The sequence below is a fragment of the Lemur catta genome, chromosome 19 (genome assembly GCF_020740605.2).
Source record: "Lemur catta isolate mLemCat1 chromosome 19, mLemCat1.pri, whole genome shotgun sequence".
Classification (NCBI taxonomy): Eukaryota; Metazoa; Chordata; class Mammalia; order Primates; family Lemuridae; genus Lemur; species Lemur catta.
This window is the reverse complement of record NC_059146.1, coordinates 23,855,633-23,876,809: the sequence shown is the minus strand read 5'-3', so window position 1 is coordinate 23,876,809 and position 21,177 is coordinate 23,855,633. Positions and strand designations below refer to the sequence as shown.

General features: G+C 53.9%; 3 protein-coding genes across 4 annotated transcripts; 1 reads left to right on the top strand and 2 right to left on the bottom strand.

Annotated features, from left to right (window-relative positions):
- The first annotated feature begins 8 nt into the window (after positions 1-8).
- RUVBL2 (RuvB like AAA ATPase 2) lies at positions 9-15,749 on the top strand. Its single transcript, XM_045531205.1, has 15 exons — positions 9-385; positions 4,202-4,256; positions 6,034-6,089; positions 6,389-6,530; positions 7,515-7,644; positions 7,799-7,865; positions 11,021-11,127; positions 11,219-11,312; positions 11,547-11,670; positions 12,095-12,189; positions 12,291-12,409; positions 14,390-14,509; positions 14,929-15,058; positions 15,410-15,524; positions 15,637-15,749. Exons 1-15 carry the CDS (start codon positions 374-376, stop codon positions 15,660-15,662), a joined length of 1,392 nt encoding a protein of 463 aa, XP_045387161.1. The 5' UTR covers positions 9-373; the 3' UTR covers positions 15,663-15,749.
- A 72-nt stretch (positions 15,750-15,821) lies between these two features.
- On the bottom strand, positions 15,822-16,584 carry LHB (luteinizing hormone subunit beta). The gene is made up of 2 exons (XM_045531208.1): positions 16,423-16,584; positions 15,822-16,137 (listed from the first exon to the last, which is right to left on the bottom strand). Exons 1-2 carry the CDS (start codon positions 16,561-16,563, stop codon positions 15,895-15,897), a joined length of 384 nt encoding a protein of 127 aa, XP_045387164.1. The 5' UTR covers positions 16,564-16,584; the 3' UTR covers positions 15,822-15,894.
- Positions 16,585-17,684: 1,100 nt separating this feature from the next.
- Positions 17,685-20,193, bottom strand: LOC123623842. Of its 2 annotated transcripts, none has more exons than XM_045531206.1 (5): positions 20,020-20,193; positions 19,557-19,757; positions 19,295-19,456; positions 18,539-18,660; positions 17,685-18,032 (listed from the first exon to the last, which is right to left on the bottom strand). In XM_045531206.1, exons 1-5 carry the CDS (start codon positions 20,173-20,175, stop codon positions 17,687-17,689), a joined length of 987 nt encoding a protein of 328 aa, XP_045387162.1. In that variant the 5' UTR covers positions 20,176-20,193; the 3' UTR covers positions 17,685-17,686. The 2 variants fall into 2 exon arrangements, with proteins under 2 accessions (XP_045387162.1, XP_045387163.1); XM_045531207.1 differs by having other exon boundaries at positions 19,557-19,721.
- Positions 20,194-21,177: the final 984 nt, after the last annotated feature.

Here is a 21,177-nt window from a genome sequence, read left to right as displayed (position 1 = left end):
GTCAATCTGAAGCTGGAGGCTCCAGACTGAGGAGGAGGATGTGATAAAGAGGAAAGGAGCGTGAAGGACGTGTGGTTGCTCAAAGAAGTGTTAAGAATTTTGCAATCGGCCTCAACAAGGAGGGGCTGGATAAAAGGAGGAGGAGCCAGGAGGCGGTGGGAACAGACCTAGGAGTTCCGAACACCCATTTTCCAGCTCAGCCTCACTGGATGGGCAGGGCCTAAAAAGTAACGCCACGCCCCCCAAGGGCGTTTACATATTTATAAGAAACCATCGAGATCTTTGGAGGACCTGCTGGCCTAGAGGGGGCTAGGACGCTTCGTTCCTAGCGCACTTCCGTTTCCTCCGGGACATTTGGCGGTTGGTGAGCATCATGGCAACCGTGGTAAGTGCTGGAGCGTGGAGGACTGAGGAGCGAACCCGTGCTCCTGAGTCTGAGGAAGGAGGGATCCGGGGGTCCGGACCCCTGGATCTGAGGGAGGAGGAGCTGGGCGTTGGGACTCCTGGGTCTGAGGGAGGCGACGGCTAGGGGCTGGACTTGTGGATCCGAGGGGAGGGGGGAGGGGGGTGCCAGGGCTCCTGGGTTTGAGGGAGCGAAAAAAGAAGGGGCTGGGACCCTGGAATCACAGCTCTGAGCGCATCATGCTAAAGGAACTCCAACTCCCAGAATCCTCTGGGCGCAACGGCCAGTTCTGCTGCCCTTCCCTGCACCGTTTGATGAGGGTTGTGCTATCTTGGGCTCCGAGTCATTTGGGAGCCTTGGATTGTTGGTGGTGCAAATGGCACCTAAGTTCCAAGGGAGAAGCACAGGCGAGGACCTGTCCTGTGTGCCTGAGAGCGTGAAGTCGCTTGGTGAGTCTTCAGTGGAAAGAGAGTGTTGAAAACCAAGAGGGTGTCAGTGGGGAGGGGGAAAAGCGTTGGGGGCCCAGGGGTCAGGATCTTGTCATGGGACGGTTTTGGCTATTTTCATATTCCGAGCACCTCATATGGGTCATGTCTCAGTATGAATGCCTAATACGTTAGCTATTTATTTATTTATTTATTTTGAGACAGAGGCTCACTTTGTTGCCCAGGCTAGAGTGAGTGCTGTGGTGTCAGCCTAGCTCACAGCAACCTCAAATTCCTGGGCTCAAGCGATCCTCCTGCCTTAGCCTCCCCAGTAGCTGGGACTACAGGCATGCACCACCATGCCCGGCTGATATTTTCTATATATTTTTAGTTGTCCAGCTAATTTCTTTCTATTTTTAGTAGAGATGGGGTCTGGCTCTTGCTCAGGCTGGTCTCGAACTCCTGACCTCTAGTGATCCTCCCTCCTTGGCCTCCCAGAGTGCTAGGATTACAGACGTGAGCCACCGCGGCCACGTTAGCACTTTAATATTTGAATGAATGAATGGTAATGAAAGAGAGACCAGGTACACTGGGCCTGGTATCGCCTTAAGAAATATCTGAATGAAGAAGTAGGGTGAGCTCAACTTGAGGATTGGGCTTGGCTTCCAGATGCCTCGGTTACCATGGTGACCCCAGTCAAGATGGAGGAAGAGCAGGGCAGAGAGTTGCTAGTGACTGGAGGGTGAGATTTGAGTCTATTCCTGTTATCATGGCAAGAAAAAAGAGGTGGATAGGAAAGTGGAAAATGAAAAGGCAATAGCTAGAACTCCTGAGACTCAGTTCCCATGATGTGGAGGAAGTGTTGGAAGTATGAGGAGATGGTGGATGCTGAGTTTTTTTTTGTTGTTGTTGTTGTTTTTTTGAGACAGAGTGTCACTTTGTTGCCCTGGCTAGAGTGAGTGCCATGGCGTCAGCCTAGCTCACAGCAACCTCAAACTCCTGGGCTTAAGCAATCCTACTGCCTCAGCCTCCGGAGTAGCTGGGACTACAGGCATGCGCCACCATGCCCGGCTAATTTTTTCTATATATATTTTTGTTGGCCAGATAATTTCTTTCTATTTTTAGTAGAGACGGGGGTCTCACTCTTGCTCAGGCTGGTCTCGAACTCCTGACTTTGAGCGATCCACCCGCCTTGGCCTCCCAGAGTGCTAGGATTACAGGTGTGAGCCACCGCGCCCGGCCTGGTGGATGCTGAGTTTTAAAATGACCTCCGTTTCCATGGGACCAGTGGGTACCAGGGTGTAGGAGAGGTTTGTGGTGAAAGGGAAGGATGCCTTGTGTAGGGTCTGATGGGCTGCGTGTGAGTCCAGGGGGATGTTCCCAGCTTTAATTTATTTACCCTGGGACAGAGTCTCACTCTTTCACCCAGGCTGGAGTGCAATGGCACAATCATAGATCACTGTAACCTCAAATTCCTGGGCTTAAGTGAGCCTCCTGTTTCAGCCTCCCAGGTAGCAGGGACTACAGGCACGCACCACCATGCTTGGCTAGCTTTAAAATTTGGGGGGGGGATGGGGTCTTGCTATGTTGCTCTGGGTGGTCTCAAACAGCTGGCCTCAAGTGATCCTCACCTCAGCCTCCCAAAGTGCTAGGGTGAGCTACTGCACCAGGCATGTTCCCAGCTTTTGATAGTAGTTTGGGGGTAAGGTCCCATGCTCTGGGGCTCCAACCTCATGTGAGGAAAGATTAAGTGGGAAGGGTCACGTGGCAAGAGAGAAGGCTTGTGACCATGTGGTGGCCAGGAAGTCTAAACTTTTGGTTTCAGAGAGAGGAGGCTTCCCCTGGGTTAGATGCCTGCATGTCCTCTCGTTCTGGTGGAAGGGAAGAAAGACCTCTGGGAAGAAAGGAGATGTTGGGGGGCAGGTGGTCGAGGGGCTGGTCAGCACGTCAGCTTCTTAGGCTTCCCTTTCCTTATTAGAAATTATGGAAAATTCTGAAGTGTTGCAAAATAACAGACACCCAAGGATTCACCACCTGATTTTTTTTAACAATCTTATTGAGATATAATTCATGTGCCGTATAATTCACCCATTTAAAGTATACAATTCAGTGGATTTTAGTATATTCCCAGAGTTGTACAACCATCGCCACAATCAACTTTAGAATATTTTCTTCACCCCAAAAAGAAACAATTATACCTCTTACCTGTCACCTTCCAGTCCTCCTGGCCTTGGGTAACCACTAATCTGCTTTCTACCTATATGTTAATAGTTTTGCCTATTCTGGATATTTCATATAAATGGAATTGTACAGTACGTGGTCTTCTGTGTGTGGGGGCTTCTTTTGAGTAGCATAAAGTTTTCAAAGTTTGTCCATGTTGTAGCGTGTGTTAGAACTTCATTCCTTTCTGTGGCTGAATAACATTCCATTGTACAAAAAGACCACATTTTAGTTATCCCTTCATCAGCTGGTGGGCATTTAGATTGTTTCCACCTTTTGGCTCTTGTGAATAGTGCTGCTGTGGACATTCATGTACATGTTTTGTGTGGATCTCGGGGAGTCCTGTCCCAGGTGATGTTTACTTCTCTCCCTCCCCTGTATGAGAAGGAATGGTGGCTGGCTTCTTTCTTTGGAGAACTGGAGGCACAGGAGGCCTCAGTATGTGCCTGTTGAATGAGCTCAACACTTCACTGTATCAATTACTCAAACCACTAACATCAAGTCTCTTGGTGAACAAGGGAGACGCGGGCTGTGCCCTTCATGGGACTCATATCTCCTGGAGCTGAGAACATTGATCCAACAGTCTCCCTCATGAATGTGAGAGTGTTCGGAGAGGTCAGGCTCCCAGGAGAGGCCCTAGAACGTGCTGGCAGGGGCAATGGTCAGGGAGGGCCTCCCTTAGGGGGCCATGCTTGTCTAATGCAGCAAGGGGTGGGGAGAACAGTCTGGACAGGGGCCAGCACATACAAGGCCTGGTGGCTGAGAGCTAGGGCAGCATGGTACAAGTGACACTGGGAAATCAGCAGGGGCCAGACCACATCTAACTCGATGCCTGCTCCACATGGATGTCTGTCCTTACTGAGGATAGGGAGGACTTCATTCATTCATTCACCAGATAATCCCTGGGCACCAAATACGTGCTGGCCCCCTAGAATAGAGCCATGAATGAGACAGACAGTTCTTGTCTTCCTGGGACTCAGCCAACTAGCCATTAGTCAGGGACACTGAGAGGGGTGGGAATGACTGGTGTTTGGCCCATCGCCTGCCTGTGAAGGGAAGGAGTGGAAAGGACTTTCTCATGGGAGGGACAGAGGGGGAGTTGGTGAAAACTGGGACCACAGGAGTTTTCTGACACATTTTCCTTCACCCCCAGACAGCCACAACCAAAGTTCCGGAGATCCGTGATGTGACAAGGATTGAGCGTATCGGTGAGTGAGTGGGGTCAGCAACAGGATCTGGACCCTGCCTGCCGCACGTCCTGAGTGAGCAAACCTGTCTGGGGCCCCCAAAAGAGAGAAGGAGGTGGCCTGCATACCAGTCCCTCCTTCTGTCTAATGGGGAAGGATCCTGAGTTCCAGCATTGGGTCAGATGATCCATGGGGGACACGCCGGGCCCCAACCCAGGTGCATTGCTGCTAGCTTGGCTACCCTAGTGGGGCTGGGGGTGTACCTGCCTGGATTTCATAAAAATGGATGTTTGCTGGGTGCTTTACTGGGGTACACAACCAACACACCGGGGCATGAGCTCTCTGAGAGCAGGGACCAGGTCTGTCTCATTCCTAGCTGCCCCTAGCATGAGATGTGGCAGAGCAGATGGTCAACAGATAACCATCGAATGCATTAGTCTGCATCCTGTTGAGCCCTTGAGGTATGCCCTGGTATCCCCACGAGGTGCATGTCGTAACTGTTAGCCTGTCTTTAGCGGGGGGTAGCCACCTCTTGGGACAGCCAAGCCACTGGCTCCAGCTCACACACCAAGCCATGGATCCAGGAACGGGCAGTTGAGGTGTAGTGGGGTCAGCGAGGCGCAGCGCTCACGCAGAACTCTACTTGCAGACAAGAGATTATGCTCATTGGTCCAGCAGTTTCATTCATTCAGCAGCTCCAAGAGAGCCAGTAAAGGGCCTGTGGCTCTGAGCGTGGGTTCTGGAAGCTCATTACTGGATTCTCTGAGGTCAGTTCTGCCACTTCCCAGCTAAGTGGCCAGGGACTAGTTGCTCTCTGTGCCTCAGTTTCCTTGGGAGCTAAGATAGTTCACCGCGTCAGTATTAACTGATATGAGATTCAGAGGTACTCCACGTGAAGCAATTCGTGTACGTGTGCTCACACTGTTCACTCATTACAGGGCCAGGCACTGCTGGGCGCTGAGGACCCAGAGAATAGCTGCACCCAGTAGCTGCCCTTGGGGTGCTCACTGGCAAGCACAGGGGTTAGCAAATCTCTTCTTAAATGGCCAGATGGTAAATCTTTTCTTGTTAAAATTACTTGGCTGGGTGCAGTGGCTCACGGCTGTAATCCAACACTTTGGGAGGCAGAGGCAGGAGGACTGCTTGAGCCCAGGAGTTTGGGGCTGCAGTGAGCCCACTGTACTCCAGCCTGGGTGACAGAGGGAGATTCTGTCTCTTTAAAAAAAATAGAAATAACTACTCAAGTCTGCTGTTGTAGTGGGAAAGCAGCCACAGATGATATGTAAGTGAATGGGTGTGGCTGTGTTCTAATAAAACTTTATTTACAAAAACAGGTGCTGGCCCCAGAGGCTGTAGTTTGCCCAGTCCTCTGAGCTCCCTCTCTCTGTCCATGTAGATGAGGGCCTGGGACTGTTGTCATTGATCCCCAGGAGTGCTCCCAGGGTCATCATAGCTGGGGCTCTTGTTTCGCAGGGTTGTGTGGACTGAAATTAGAACCCATGAGTGCCATGTGAGCCATAAACCACAGAGTAATTGTGATCCTTAGCCTTCATGGTTAGTTCATGGTATAATTATGTGCTTAATCAGGTCTTAATGATTTTAGTACAACTAGGATACATCTTAGGATACATCTATCCTAAGAGCGGCTCCAGTTTATTAAGCATTCGTCACGTTCGGCCGTCCTGGTGAGGTGGTGATTCCCTACTCCCCGGCCCTGCCACCAAGAAGGAAGCCAGGGCTTGGAGGGGAAGCCACAAGCTGGCCAGTAACCAGCTCTCCATTCTTTCCCTGCACACAGGCGCTCACTCCCACATCCGGGGACTGGGGCTGGATGATGCCTTGGAGCCTCGGCAGGTAGCACAGAGGGGGCTAGGGTGTGAGGGCCGCTGCATGAAGGCCTTGGGCAGGGGTACCTGGGGCTGTGGGGACTGTGGGGTCTATGTCATGATCTTCCAGACCTTTGGCTCTGTATTAAATATTTCTAAACTTCAACCACACATAGAGTTTTGTTTGGGTGGAGAAAGCTTTTTTTGGTGTTTCCCAGAAGTCCCAGCCAACGTCTGCTTCCATGTCACTAGCCAGGATGTAGTAGAAAAATGCAGTGGTAGTCCAGTAGGAAGTCACCTCCTGTGTTCTTGCCTCCCTCCCCACAGGCTTCCCAAGGCATGGTGGGCCAGCTGGCGGCACGGCGGGCAGCCGGCGTGGTGCTGGAGATGATCCGGGAAGGGAAGATTGCTGGGCGGGCAGTCCTCATTGCTGGCCAGCCGGGCACAGGAAAGACAGCCATTGCCATGGGTAAGAGGCCTCGCTGGGAAGAGGTTTTCCTGGTCTCTGCCAAATAATCCCTCCCATGTAAGCCATGGTGAGAATCAGCCATACTTAACGGATAATCTACAATGGTGATGGCTTTAATACGGGATTCATTCTCTCTCCCAGAAGAATCTGAAGGTAGGCCGTTTAGGGCTTACTGAGCAGTTCCACAAAGGCTTCTGTCTTCCTGCCTTAATGTCTTCTGCACTTGCTGCCATGTCAAGGTCACCTGATGTTCCAAGAGGGCTGTCTGAGCTCCAGCTTTCCCACCCATAATCCAGGCAGCAGAAAGAAAGAGAAATTGTAATGAGGGTACACTGCCTAGAGTTGGCTCCCTTTAAGCAGCTGTCTTGGAAAGCCCACACCACATACTTTTGCTTATATCTCATTGACCAGAACTTAATCTTGTGATCACACTGTGCTGCAAGGGAGACTGGGATATTAAAAAAAAAATTTTTTTTTTTAATTTGGACCATTGCTGCCTTCAGAAAATGAGGATTCTGGAACTAAGGAAGAAGGGGAAGATGGACATTGAGTAGACAACCAACAGTCTCTATTGCAATCCACTAGTGATTTATGGTCTTTTCACTTGCTACTGTCCCTCTTCTTCCTTGTTGAACTCCTATCCATCCTTCAAAACCCTACTCAGGTACCTCTGCCTCATTGAAGCATTCACTGACCCACCTTACTACTTACTCCTACCTGTGTGCTCAGACTGTGGGACCACTCAGTGAGAATCAAAGTAACAACCAGGTCCTCAGCTATTCAGGTGCCCTGGTGTGCCAGGCCTTGGAATGAACACTGGCTCCCCTTCCCCAGGGCTGTGCCCAGCTCAGAGCCAAGTGCTTACGGGCAGGATGGTGCTGAACCCTCTTTCCTGGGGAGGAGATGAGCTGGTTTGCCACAGAGGAGGTGTCGGGGACCTGATGCCAAAGCTACCCCACCTAACCCAGACAACCTCTTCCCCAGGCATGGCCCAGGCCCTGGGCCCTGACACCCCATTCACAGCCATTGCCGGCAGTGAGATCTTCTCCCTGGAGATGAGCAAGACCGAGGCGCTGACGCAGGCCTTCCGGCGGTCCATTGGCGTTCGCATCAAGTAAGCATGAAATCCAGGGCACGTGCCAGCTCCCAGCAGCCTTGGGGTGACCCCCTGCCCTGGCCAGCTTGTCCTTTGCCCAAGAGCTTGTGGAGTTACTGCTTGCTGAGGGTCCAGGCAGTGGGCTGTCTCCTCAGATCTGCTCTCTTGCTAGGGAGGAGACCGAGATCATTGAAGGGGAGGTGGTGGAGATCCAGATTGATCGGCCGGCAACAGGGACGGTGAGTGTGCGTCTACTCCCTGCTGAGGCCAGCTCCAGCCCCAGGGTTGGAGGGAGGAGGGGTCATTCTGCACTGAGGTCAGATTGGAGCCATCTGCGTACCTACAGTAGTGGCTCAGTTGAGTTGACAGTGGTTTATCCATTTGTGAGGGACGTTGTGAACAATGAAAACCAAAGTTATGGGATAATAAGAGAGAAGATCTGGAAATTCCTCAGTGAATTCCTAATGGTTACTCTTAAAAACCAGTTCTGTGGGTGGGACTTCGCAGTTTAGTACCAAAAGGTGTGTCCTTTACAGCTTACATGGTAGATGTGATTTGCTCTCGTTTTTTAAGCAAATAGTTTTTTTAAGCTTTTTGTCGTAAGATAAATCAGGTTCAAAGAAACATAAAATAAGCATGTAGTCTAATAAATTATCATGAGGCTAATGCCCTTATAACCACCACCACGGTCAAAAACTAGAGCTTTGCCCACCCTCCAGGACCCCCTTCCTGAGTCTCTAAGCTCAGAGTTTTATCACCCAACTATGGGTTCCTAGACACTGTAATTTGTCTAGCCAGGTTTTTTTTTTTTTTGGTCCTGCCAGGTTTTTATATTTCATCTTTTTATTTGTTTTTAAATTTCTATTCTATTCTATTTATTTATTTATTTATTTTAGAGTTGGGGTTTCATGTTGTTCAGGCTGGCCTCAGACTCCTGGGCTCAAGCGATCCTCCTGCTTCATGCCGTTTAAAAGTCTATTTTAATAGGTTTTTCCTTCATCCTTTCTTTGTTTTACAATTTATTTGTAAATCTCTCTCATTTTATTAAGTGCAGTAAAATCACATGACATAAAATTTGCCATTTTAATGTGAACAATTCTGTGGCATTTAGTACATTCACAGTATTGAGCAACTGTCACCTTTATCTAGTTCTAGAACTTTTCTGTCACCTCGGAAGGACACTCTGTACCCATTAAGCAGTAACTCACATTCACTCCTTCCCCCAGCCCTGGGCAACCACCGGTCTGCTTTCTGTCTCTATGGATTTGCCTATTCTGGGTGTTTCATACGATTCCATGAAAATGAATCCTATAATATGTGATCTTTGTGTCCAGCTTCTTTGACTCAGCATGATGGTTTTTAGGTTCGTCCGTGTTTGTAGTTCTTTTTTATACATTAAGTTACAACTGCTAATAAAATGCTTAGAAAGGTGGCCAGCCAAGGTGGCTCATGCCTATAATCCTAGCACTTTGGGAGGCTGATGGGGGGAGGATCGCTTGAGGTCAGGAGTTTGAGACCAGCCTGAATAAGAGCAAGACCCTGTCTCTAATAAAAATAGAAAAAAAATTAGCTGGGTGTTGTGGCATGCCCCTGTTATCCCCACTACTTGGGAGGCTAAGGCAGCAGGATTGCTTGAGCACAGGAATTTGAGGTTGCTGTGAGCTATAATTACTTCACTGTACTCTACCTGGGGTGACAGAGTGAGACCCTGTCTCGGGAAAAAAAAAGAAAAAGAAAATGTGCTTCAGTCCTGTTGACCTGATGCGTAGCCCCTTCCAGTCTATGTCTTGCCATGTGGACACTCCTTTTTATTTGTTTTCCGCCCCCCCTCCCTTTTTTTTTTTTAAGAGATGGGATCTCACTGTGTTGCCCAGGCTCAAGCAATCCTCTGGCCTCAGCCTCCCAAGTAGTTGGGACTACACGTGTGCACCACGTGCCCATCAAGCAATTAAAGTTTAAATTTTAGGCATGGCACAGTGGCGCATTCCTGTAATCCTAGCACTCTGGGAGGATGAGACAGGAGGATTGCTTGAGCTCAGGTGTTTGACACCAGCCTGAGCAAGAGCAAGACCATGTCTCTACTAAAAATAGAAAAGAAATTAGTTTGGCATTGTGGCATGTACCTGTAGACCCAGCTACTCGGGAGACTGAGGCAGGAAGATCCCTTGAGCCCAAGAGTTTGAGGTTGCAGTGAGCTATGATGACACACTGCACTCCACTCAGGGCAACCGAATGAGACTGTCTCAAAAAAAAAAAGTTCAAATTTTAAAAATATGGTAAGAGTCAGGCATGGTCACTTGAGCCCAGGAATTCGAGTCCAGCCTGGGCAACATAGCCTCAAAAAAAAGTGTGTGTGGGGTATTTCTTTTAATAGGTTTTTATGACAAAAGAAATCCCTGAACACATCCTTCATATAAAAATATAAACCAAAATATTCTTTTTAACTCACTTTTCTAATCCTGGCCTTTTTATCCTGCCTCCTGTCCCTACAAAAGGAACAGCTACTGGTAGTATAATTCAAGAAAACAGAGACAATTGGATCTCCTGGGGAAAGCCTGAAAAACACTAACTGTGCTTCTGTTTAGGGGAGGGTACATGGAATTTTTTTCTCCTTTTTGCTTAGCTGTATTTTCTGATGTTGTGATCAGCAAAAATACCTTTAATTTGGGTATAAAAGAGGAATGCTAGAGTGTAACCTCCTTCACCATTTTGTGGAACCTTGGGCATGTGGTGTTGCTTTCAATAGATTTTATTTTTTAGGTCTGTGTTTTTTTATTATTTTTTGGATGTTTTGAGATAGGGTCTCACTGTGTTGCCCAGGCTGGCCTCAAACTCCTGTGCTCAAGCAGTTATCCCACCACAGCCCCCCAAGCTGCTGGAACTATAGTTGTAAGCCACTGTGCCTGGCTTGTTTACTGTTTGTATTAACAGCTTTATGGATTTATAATTGACATCTAATAAGCTGCACAAATTCAAAGCGTACAGTATGTTCAGTTTTTATGTACATGTATACCCACAAAGCCGTCACCATGTCAATTTGGTGACTATACCCCTTGTCCTCAAGAGCTTCCTTTGTGTCATGCCTGTTTTGAAGCTGTGTAGCCTAGGTGCAGTGGCTCATGCGTGTAATTCCAGCACTTTGGGAGGCCAAGGTGGGAGGATTGCTTGAGGCCAGGAGTTCAGGACCAGCCTGGGCAACACATTGAGACCCCATCTCTATAAAAAATTTAAAAATTAGCTGGATATTATGGTGCACGCCTAAAGTTCTAGCTACTCGGGAGGCTGAGATAGGAGGATCGTTTGAGCCCAGGAGTTGCAGTGAGCTGTGATTGAAAAAGAAGCTATGGTTTGGAGGTCTCTCTGAACCCTTTCCCTGCTTTGTCATCCCTCTCAGGGCTCCAAGGTGGGCAAGTTGACCCTCAAGACCACAGAGATGGAGACCATCTATGACCTGGGCACCAAGATGATCGAGTCCCTGACCAAGGACAAGGTCCAGGCGGGGTGAGCTGTTGGGGGCCCTGCCAGGCGGCCAGGACTGTGGGAGAGCGTGGGCCTTTCCTGTCCTCACTCCTGCCCTCCCTCCCATTCGCAGGGACGTGATCACCATCGACAAGGCAACAGGCAAGATCTCGAAGCTGGGCCGCTCCTTCACACGTGCTCGTGACTACGACGCCATGGGCTCTCAGGTGCACACGGGGCTCTGGGGACCCCTTTCCCCCCAGCGCCAGGATGCTTCCATCTCCCCTATAACCTTGGATCTCTGGAATGCCCCTAGTCTTCACTACCTTTTGGGCCTGAGTTTTGGGATGACCCCGTCTGGGCTCCCATCCCCATTCCAGGGAACTCCAATTTCCTCCAGAGAGAGACAGGCCTGTGGGGCCCCCCTTCATGTTCTCTCTACCCTTGCCTCGGCCCCATAGACCAAGTTCGTGCAGTGCCCAGATGGGGAGCTCCAGAAACGCAAGGAGGTGGTGCACACCGTGTCCCTGCATGAGATTGACGTCATCAACTCCCGCACCCAGGGCTTCCTGGCTCTCTTCTCAGGTAAAGCCCCTCCCTCCCTGTCCCCTCCTGCCCTGCCCCACCCCCTGGCCTGGCAGTTCCCCTCAGGTTCCCTGTGTTCTTGGGCCCCCAGGATGGCCCACTCGCTCCATGGCTTTTTCTCTCTTTATCTGTCCCTGTTGGCTGCCTCTGTCTCCCTCTGTGAGTTTAGTTTGTCCCTACCCCACCATTGCTGTCTGAGTCCTTCCCTCAGGTCGTGTGATGGGGGTCCCTGCCCTCACTCCCCACTGGGTCCTCTGCTGCTGTTCCTCCTCTCTGAGGACGTTTCAGACTCCCCGGCCCTCCTGTCACTTGCCCTCCTTCCTCTGTCCCTGGCATCCTGTCTTTCTCTTATCTTCGCCCACTCTCCAGCCCTAGACCTCTGTCTCCCCTCTGACTTCCCTGATGCCACCTGTGCCTCCCACAGGTGACACAGGGGAGATCAAGTCAGAAGTCCGAGAACAGATCAATGCCAAGGTGGCTGAGTGGCGTGAGGAGGGCAAGGCAGAGATCATCCCTGGGGTGAGTACCCAGGACATGGATGGGGCAGGTGGGGGAGCGGGGGGCAGACTGGGAAGAGGGGTGTGGGCAGTGAGTCTGACACATGCCCCAATGGCTCCCAGGTGCTGTTCATTGATGAGGTCCACATGCTGGACATTGAGAGCTTCTCTTTCCTCAACCGGGCCCTGGAGAGTGACATGGCGCCTGTCCTCATCATGGCCACTAACCGCGGCATCACACGGTGAGCGGGCTGCAGGGTGAACAGGGAGTGTTTGTTGAGCACCTTGTTAGATAGGGTACTGTGACTGTCGTGGCTCAGACGCGTGCTTTTCCCTGAAACAAGGCAGGAGCGTAGGCAACTTTGCTCCACAAGGATGTCCAGGGGCCGTGTTCTTTCTGTCTCGTTGCTCCTACAGTGCCCAAGGCTGCAATTCCTCAACTGTGTGCCGAGGCACCCCAGGGCGCTGCAGGAAACTCACAGGAGTACTGCGGGATGTTTTTTAATTTTGAGGGAACCCAGTGACATGTTTTAGATACTGCATAAGCCACTACAATTATTAAGTCACTTAGACCGAACTACTTAATTGGTGGAACTCTTAGTGTTATTTTTGGCCTAAGGATGGTGTGGAAAAATTCCTGAGACACGAAGGGCACCATGCCCTGATAAACAGTCAACCCTCTACCCCGCGCCACATTGTCCCACCTGTCTCTCCTCTCCACCTTGTCCACGTTTCAGCTCACATGGGGGGCGGACGTGGAGGGCAAGCAGCCCCCATAGGCTGGGATCCAGAGTCTGCTCTGCACGCTTCCACCACATCCCATTGCCCAGCACTGCCCAGGCACATGGCTGGGTTGGGGACTGTCGGCTCCAGCACTGCAGCCATGGCCCCAGCTGCAACTGAGCAGTGGGGTGGGTTTCATGAAACGCAAGAAGAGGGCATGGCTGCTGGGACAGTGCGCAGCTGTCCTACCTCTGCGCTCAGCTCTTTCCCTGGATGAGTTCCTGGGACCCTCAGAAGTAGCTCAGGAGGAAGATACTGTCTTGGCCCCATTTTATAGATTAGGACAGCAAGGCCTAGTGACTCGCTCAAGGTCACATGTCTAGCAGGTGGCAGTTCCAGAATTCGATCTCTGAGTGACTGGGCATTGGAACAGACACCCAGAGCTGACGGGGTTCGAAGCAGGTGCAGATCAGGGTGTGGGGCCGCCGGGGCCATCTCCTGCGAGGACGAACAGATACAGGCAGTCCTCACTGTCTACAGATTCCATATTTGTGAATCTGCCTACTTGCTAAAATTTATTTGTAACCCCCAAATAAATATTTGCACCAGTAATTCAAGTCATCTGACGCGCACATTCCGAGCTGAGGTTGAACAAGGTGACGCTCTACCTGCTTTTTTCAGCTCTCCTGCTGTAAACGAAGCATTCTTTTTGTGATGTATTTAGTGCTACGTTTGTCTTTTTTTTTTTTTTTTTGTGACTAAAATGTCAAGAGACATTTTAGTGCTGAAGTGCTATCTGATATTCCTAAGTGCAAGAAGGCTATGGTGTGCCTTTTGGGAGAAAATACACGTGTTAGAGATGGATGCTTCGTTCAGGCGTAAGTTATAGTGCTGTTGGTATGAGCCCAGTGTTGGTGAATCAACAATATATACTAAATAAGGTGTCGTTAAACAGAAGCACACTTCAGCCAAGGTTGTATATTGATTGAGGAAAATGTTGTGACCAGAGGCTTGCAGGAACTTCACCCTGTGTTCTCTCAGGAGCGGTGGCTAAGGATTGGCAAATTGAGTGCAACAGCTTTAGAACCGAACTACTGTGAATAACAGGCATTGACTGTAGCTCCTAGCGCCCTGCTAGTGCCAGTCCTGGGCTGGCCCTGGTGTAGGAGGGAACGAGGCAGGCACAGTCCCTTCCGTTGTGCAGCTTTGTGTTGAGCGGGGAAAATGGGACCTTGATCTAGTAATCCTGGACATAGATACCTGGGCAAAACTCAGCCCCGGCTCTGTGGGAGGGTGCCCTCGGGGGGATTGACGCAGTTGCGGAAGGCTGTGCAGGAGGTGACGTCAGGGGGTGATGGAAGCCGTGGGCTGAAGGTTACATGGCATTTGGCCCAGTGAGTGGGTTGTGGTGGGGGGAGGTGGGAGTATCTGAGTAGAGGGAACAGACAGCCGGGTTCTGGGAGCATCGCCCTGACAGCCCTCCCTTCTGCCTCTCGCAGCATCCGGGGCACCAGCTACCAGAGCCCCCACGGCATCCCCATCGACCTGTTGGACCGGCTGCTCATCGTCTCCACTGCTCCCTACAGCGAGAAGGACACGAAGCAGATCCTCCGCATCCGGTGCGGGCAGGACCAGGCTGTGTACCTGAGAGGCAGGGCTGATGTCCACCCAGTTTGACAAATGGGACATTGAGGTCTGGGGTGTGTGTATGACACCCGAGGTCGCTGGGCCTGCAAGAAGAGAGGGCTGAGCTGGGCATCCAGGCAGTGGCCTCTGATGTAGGGGTGGGGGCCGCTGTGGAGAAGAGAGGAGAGGTACCAGTGACTGGGGTGGGGGACAGGGCCCTGGGTGGGGGTCAGGAAGCCTAGGTTTCAGGTCCAGCCTGTCCCTGCCCCTGCCTCAGTGGCTCTTCCAGCTTCAGCGTTCTGTGGTTCTGAGCCTCAGACTCCATGCATTCCTCGAGGAGGAGGACCGGGGGTGCTGCGGCCACTTCCTCAGCTGCCCTGGCTGAGCCACCCCCTTCCCCGCCTGCCCGCAGGTGCGAGGAGGAAGACGTGGAGATGAGCGAGGACGCCTACACAGTGCTGACCCGCATCGGGCTGGAGACCTCGCTGCGTTACGCTATCCAGCTCATCACGGCCGCCAGCCTGGTGTGCCGGAAACGCAAGGTCAGCCGAGTGAGCCAGCGGCCTGCTGTCCACCCCCAGGGCTTCCCGCGGGTGGCGTTTTCACAGGCAGGGGATTTTCCTCCCTCCTATTTGCTTCTGTGTGGCCTGGCCTGGCTATGGTGGGTGCTCAGTAGATAGCGGTTGACTGTAGGTAGGTGCTGTAAAGTCCATTTTACAGATGAAGAAACTGGTGACTGAGGCAGGATTTGAACCTATGAGATCTGACCTAGAATCCCTGCCCTTACCTGCCACCCTCTGCTGCCTGGAGTGTGGAGGTGGCATGGGCTGGGGTCTGGGTGCAGTGGGTTTCACAGAGAGGGTCCCCACTGAGAACTGACTGTCCCCCACCAGGGCACAGAGGTGCAGGTAGATGACATCAAGCGGGTCTACTCACTCTTTCTGGACGAGTCCCGCTCCACACAGTACATGAAGGAGTACCAGGATGCCTTCCTCTTCAACGAGCTCAGTGAGTGTCCCCACCCTGTGCCGTGCACTCTCAGTGTCACCCTCAGTGGGAGAAGTAGGGAAGTCCCGCCCTCTGGGCCACACTGACCACATGGCCTCCTTTCTCTCCACAGAAGGTGAAACCATGGACACCTCCTGAGCCGGTCGCCACCCCCCCACACACACACCTTGTTTTCTACCATAGTTCTGACACTGTGACTTTATATAAAATGGTTTTGAAGTTGAACCCACTTTGTGTGTATGTGTTTGTTGCCCTGAGCCCCCAGAAAGACACCCCCAGACTGCAGATTGAGAAGGCTTTATTCGGGAGGTGGGAGGATGGAGCATCTGCTGGCTCCAGAAGTTGGGGTGGGCGTGGAAGGTTGGGGTCTTTAGAGGAGGAGGAGGCTTGGGAGGTGGGGGTGGTCACAGGCAAAGGGTTGGGCTCTGGGACCCCCGCAGTCAGAGCTGCTGAGGCGGCAGGCCCCACAGTGACAGCTGAGGGCCACGGGGAAGGAGACCACGGGGTCCACGCCAGGCGGGCAGCCGGGGAGCCGGATGGAGGCAAAGCGCAGCTCACGGTAGGTGCACACCGGCTGCGGCACGGGTGGCAGGGCGGCTGGCAGCACCCGCACCTGGAGGCCGTGTGGGTGGGGGGAAAGGGCATCTGCCTGGGGCCAGGTCCTCACCTGAGCTCCCCAGCTGCCCCCACAGACCCCAGACTCAGATGTCCAGGGGACCCTTGTACCTTCCCTCCCACACACCCAATTTCCGAGCCCCTGCCAGGGGGACCAGACCACCCTTCCAGCCCCACTGCCACCTTCTGCCCTCTGGGTCTGGCCTTTCCACCCTGGCACTGAGGTGGTAGCACCTGTTCTCAGGCCAGCAGTGCTGGCCATTGCCAGCCCCGGGCAGCTCACCATGCTGGGGCAGTAGCCGGCACAGATGCTGGTGGTGAAGGTGATGCAGATGGGGCAGGCCTCGTTCTCGGCAGCTAGGGTGGCATTGATGGGCCGGCACAGTGGCCGCAGTGGCCCCCTGGATGCCCACACCCCACCCATGCTCAGCAGCAGCCACAGCAGCAGCCCCTAGGACAAGGCCAGTGCCTCAGGTCCAGCCTGAAACCTCAGCCCTGAGCCCTTACCCTCCCATTCCCGAAGATACCACATTCAAGGACCCAGGGACCCTGCTGGACATCTTCTGTTCTGGACCCCCCCACAGCCCAAGGGACCTCAGATATCCCATTTCACATACCCACCCTCAGGTACTGCCCCTCCTGAAGCCTGCTGGCTGTCACACCCCTCTAGAAAAGAGGTCTTCTTCACCAGGTTACATGAGTCTGCCCCTGTTCGTGCCAATTATGTCCTGGATGGAGGTGGAAGGTGCTCGGGGGCCCTACAGTCTTACCTGGAGCGTCTCCATTCTTGGCGCCTCCCCTACCTCATCTACCTGGCTTTATACCTGTGAGTTGTGGGGGTGGCAAGGCCACTGGGTGGTGGGTGGCAGCATGCAGAGGTAACCTAGACACTAATCCGTCTGGGGGCGAGACGTGGACAAGGTCAGGGAGGCACAGGAGGGGTTGAAGTAGAGTGTAGAAAACCTGCGCCTGGCCATCATGTGGGGAGGCCGTAGGCCGCCCCTCTAGAAAGGTGCTGGGCTGAAGCCTCAACCCTATTCCACCTGAGACACTGAAAGACAGCAGCCGTCCTCTGCCACAGTACCTCCTCTTCGGAGGGGCATTGCTTCGATATTAGTTTCTGCCGGATCCGAGGGGAAGGGGAGCCGTTTGCACACAGATGCCCCCCCAAGAAGGGAGAGCCCCGTCTTCCACCCACACTCACGCCCCCGTAAGCCAAAATGCCAGGAGCTGTCCTGGGAAATGTGTGATTTAAGCTATTTAACTCGTTGATTAAGGCAAGCCCTGCTCCGTTTCCCGCAGGGGGCGTGTCCCACACGCTGGTCCACCGCCTCGACGTGCATTTTCTGGGCTGAAGCAACCCAGTGGGCATGTCCGTGTTTAGCCACGCCCACAGGCCTATAGGGGCGTGGCCCAGGCTGGTTCGCTCCCTTGTGGTGGGCGGGGCTACCGACCTCAGCTCCGCCCAGTGTGCCCAGTCGCGGTCCTCCAGGCTCTGCTCCGCCCACGGCGGGTGGCGCGTCCGGGCCGGGGCTTGCCCCGCGGGCTCAAACCGGCGCGGGCTTCGAGCTGCCGTAGCAGGAGTTTTCGGTGCTGTAGGCTTTCGGCACGCTGTAGATGCCTGGCAGGGGCTTCCAGTGGGGGCCGCCCCAGGGCGCCTCCAGCGGGCAGAAACGGTCGAGCCGGCGGAGTGGATGCAGCGGGAGGCTGTAGGACTCCCGAGCCAGAGGGAGGGCCCCGCGGTGCGGAACGGCCTGCGTCACCGGGCGCGCGCGGGGCAAGCGGATCCGCCGCGGGCACGGCGGGAGCCGCGGGCCGTGGCCCCGGACCTGGGGCGTCTCTTTGAAGCTCGAAGTCAATGAGTCCTTGCGAGGATATCCGGACAGCTGGTTCCTGTAGGAGGGCGGCAGGATGGGGAGGACACGGCTGGATCCTCACGACGAAGCTTAGGTTCAGACCGCGAGTCCCAAGGAGACTGCAGACCTGAACTCCTGCATTTCAAGGCGAGGGCACATTTGCAGGAATTGGGGACCCCTTAGGAAGGACGGGACCAGGGATGCATAGCCTGCCTAGATTCCTGGGACCTTGAGGTACTTAAGGGCCTGGAAGCTGGAGCTTTCGCATCCTTGGGAAGGACTATCTGAGTACGCAAGCACCAACAGAGGCCCTGACGCAGGCTTTCCGTCCCTACTGCATTTCCTGAGACTTAACCCTAAGGACGACGCCTGGGTGCTTGAAGAGGTAGGGCTGAGGCCTGAACTTTGGTGCTTGCGTGTGCAGGAGCTGAAGGCAGAGACTGCTGAGTCAGAGAAGGGGAGCCACGCCAGGGAGTTCAGCGTCCCACCAGCCCGCACGGGTGCTGTGCAGGAGGGCGGTGTGGAGTGAGGATCCCGGCTCACTTCGGGTAGAAATCCCGGGCCGAGGTGGTCAGATAGAGCTGGTGGCGGTCCAGGACACCCCGGTCGGATATTGTGAACGACCGGCCTGCCAGCTCAGGGTTCTTCGTCCAAGGGATTAGAGCCTGAGGAAGATTGGGTGAGGAGGGATGAGCAAGAGAAAGGTTTCAAGCCCCCTTCCAAACCCTGGGTCCCAGACTTCTTCCATCTCAACATCCCTGCTGGACTCGGCCCCTCACGCCCCGTCCCCAGAACCAGAATCCTTCCTAACCAGTCCCCACACTAGGGTACTTCAGCTTCGTTCCTCAAATCAGAACCCAGCCTCACTCCCGTAAATTCAAATACTCCTGCTGGTCAAGGAACTCAGATCCAAGCCTCCAGCCACAGACCTCGGTGCCGCCACTGGAGCTCAGCAGGAGTTTCGGCAAAAACTCCACTTTACCTCTCCCACCTTCCAACCTGATCCCTTCTCAGAATATTCTAGCTTCGCCTCCGCGGGCAAAGTGTCACCTAGCCTTGTCCCCCCACCTATAGTGAGTTGTCTAGCTCCGCACTAGCCTCAGAGCCCGGATTTCGAGTTTCCAGTCCCCGCCTCCTGGCCCCATCTCAAGAAGTCCAAGTCCCTCCCTGACTTTTAGTAACCTCCTGATCCCGCCCCGGACCCTTTAGCCACGCCCCCAAACTCAAAATTCCTTCTGGCCCCGCCCCAGACTCCCCCAGCTCCGCCCCTCGCGCCAGCCGGATCTTCCACTTCGCTACCTGGGAAGGACCCCCACGGTGGTGGTCCGCAAGCTCCAGGGGCTGAGGCCCGACGTGGACGATGGGGCGCTGGTCCAGGCCGGGCCAGCAGGTGTACTGCGCCTTCGTCTCGCTGCTCTGGTGCTTTGTGTTCAGAGGGAGGCGCCAGCCGCGGTGTCTGAGCTGCGGGAAGGCGACCCAGAGACCCAACGTGAGGGCGCAGGTGACTCCAGTGCGGTCCCCAGCCCAGTCCCCCGCTGGTTACGGCATCCCAGGACCTTACCTTTTCTCCTAAATCCTTGATTCCCACAGTCCGCCTGGGGTCCTCAGGCTCTGCGGCCCGGGGCTGTGCATAGGGCCCGCCGTAGGTCTTGGGCACATAAGCCGAACCGGAGGTCGTTTCCCATCTGCTGATGACCTCGTCGAAAGCCCAGATGTGCAAATCCTTCTGTGCTGCCGGGGGTAGAGGCTCTGCGACCGTGAACTGGGCAGAAGGCGCTGGACTTCAGCTAAAAAGACCCAGGAGTCCGCTCCTCCACCCCTAGCTCTAACCTCTTCCGGTCGGCCCCCAGCCCTTTCCTCTCTCCAGTCCCTGACATTCAGGTTCCTGGGCCCCTCCTCTCTCAGACCCAGGACTCCAGGACCCCTCCCCCTTCAGACAGGAGCCCGAGCCCCCAAACCCCCCTTCCCGCAACACCCAGGTTTCTGGATCACCAGGCCCATCCTTCAGCCTCGGGTCCTCTCACCTGTATGGCGGGCGGGGGAAAGGACACAGATGGGATAATGTGGTGGGCAATGCCGCTGCTGGTGAGATGCCAGCTGGGCCAGGATCCAGGCACTTCGGTTCCAGAGATGGGGGACCATGAGGGCCCATAGCGCAGAGCTAGAGTGCGACCAGCCATGGTCCCACCCCCACCTGAGCCAAGCAGAGGCAGGCTTGTTGTTGCTGTTGCCCCAGGTGACAGAACCCTCCCACCCTGAGCCCGGCCAATGAAGGGCCAGCAGGCATGTGGATGGATAGAGCGAGAAAGAGACCCAGGAATGGAGGGACAGGGACCCCAAGAGGGGCAGAGGAACACAGATAAACATGGGGAGCGGGTGGAGGCTCAGAGACAGGAGGGCAGAAGGGGAAAGGGAAGTAGAAGTTCAGAGAGAGAGAGAGCGAGCGAGCATGTTTCAGCGATCTAGAGACCCTGGGGGTGGGGGAGACAGAGACCCAGAGAAGGAGCAGCAGAGAGAAGACAGAGATGGAGGTTAGAGGTCGAGACAGACACCCCGCCCCCGCCCCGCGCCGCCCAGCACATCAGGGAATCCATGACGAACACCGCCTTTCCTACAGGGTCCAAACGCTCTTGGCTGCCTCTTCCCTCTGCCAGGCCTGCCCATCTCGGGCTAATGATTTCCAGACGCCCCTGGGGCTCCTCCAGCCTCCCTGTGTGCTGAAGGAGTCCCGCTGGCTGTCCCGCCTGCCTTTGATTTGGTTGAAAACTTCCACCTGGGTAAGGGTTTGGGCGAAGAGGGAGAGACCCACAGAGAAATACACACGAAAATACTTAGCAAAATTGGGGCATGGCAGGCTGCCATGGCTCACACCTGTAGTCCTAACACTTTGGGAGGCCAAGGCAGGAGGATTGCTTGAGGCCAGGAGTTCAAGACCTGCCTGAGAGGCCGGGCGCGGTGGCTCACGCCTGTAATCCTAGCACTCTGGGAGGCCGAGGCGGGTGGATCGCTCGAGGTCAGGAGTTCGAGACCAGCCTGAGCAAGAGTGAGACCCCGTCTCTACTAAAAATAGAAAGAAATTATCTGGCCAACTAAAAATATATATAGAAAAAATTAGCCGGGCATGGTGGCGCATGCCTGTAGTCCCAGCTACTCGGGAGGCTGAGGCAGGAGGATCGCTTGAG

Bases quoted from the DNA above. Each gene is read 5' to 3' on its own strand.
- LOC123623842 (XM_045531206.1), bottom strand. From the start codon at position 20,175: ATGGCTGGTCGCACTCTAGCTCTGCGCTATGGGCCCTCATGGTCCCCC. The intron at 19,457-19,556 runs GTAAGGTCCTGG...GCCTTCCCGCAG, and splicing joins TCAAGGATTTAGGAGAAAAG to CTCAGACACCGCGGCTGGCG. The intron at 18,033-18,538 runs GTGAGCCGGGAT...GCCCTCCTACAG, and splicing joins GCCCGGGATTTCTACCCGAA to GAACCAGCTGTCCGGATATC.
- RUVBL2 (XM_045531205.1), top strand. The intron at 15,059-15,409 runs GTCAGCCGAGTG...GTCCCCCACCAG, and splicing joins TGGTGTGCCGGAAACGCAAG to GGCACAGAGGTGCAGGTAGA. The intron at 15,525-15,636 runs GTGAGTGTCCCC...TTCTCTCCACAG, and splicing joins CTTCCTCTTCAACGAGCTCA to AAGGTGAAACCATGGACACC.
- LHB (XM_045531208.1), bottom strand. From the start codon at position 16,563: ATGGGTGGGGTGTGGGCATCCAGGGGGCCACTGCGGCCACTGTGCCGG. The intron at 16,138-16,422 runs GTGAGCTGCCCG...CACGGCCTCCAG, and splicing joins CCGGCTACTGCCCCAGCATG to GTGCGGGTGCTGCCAGCCGC.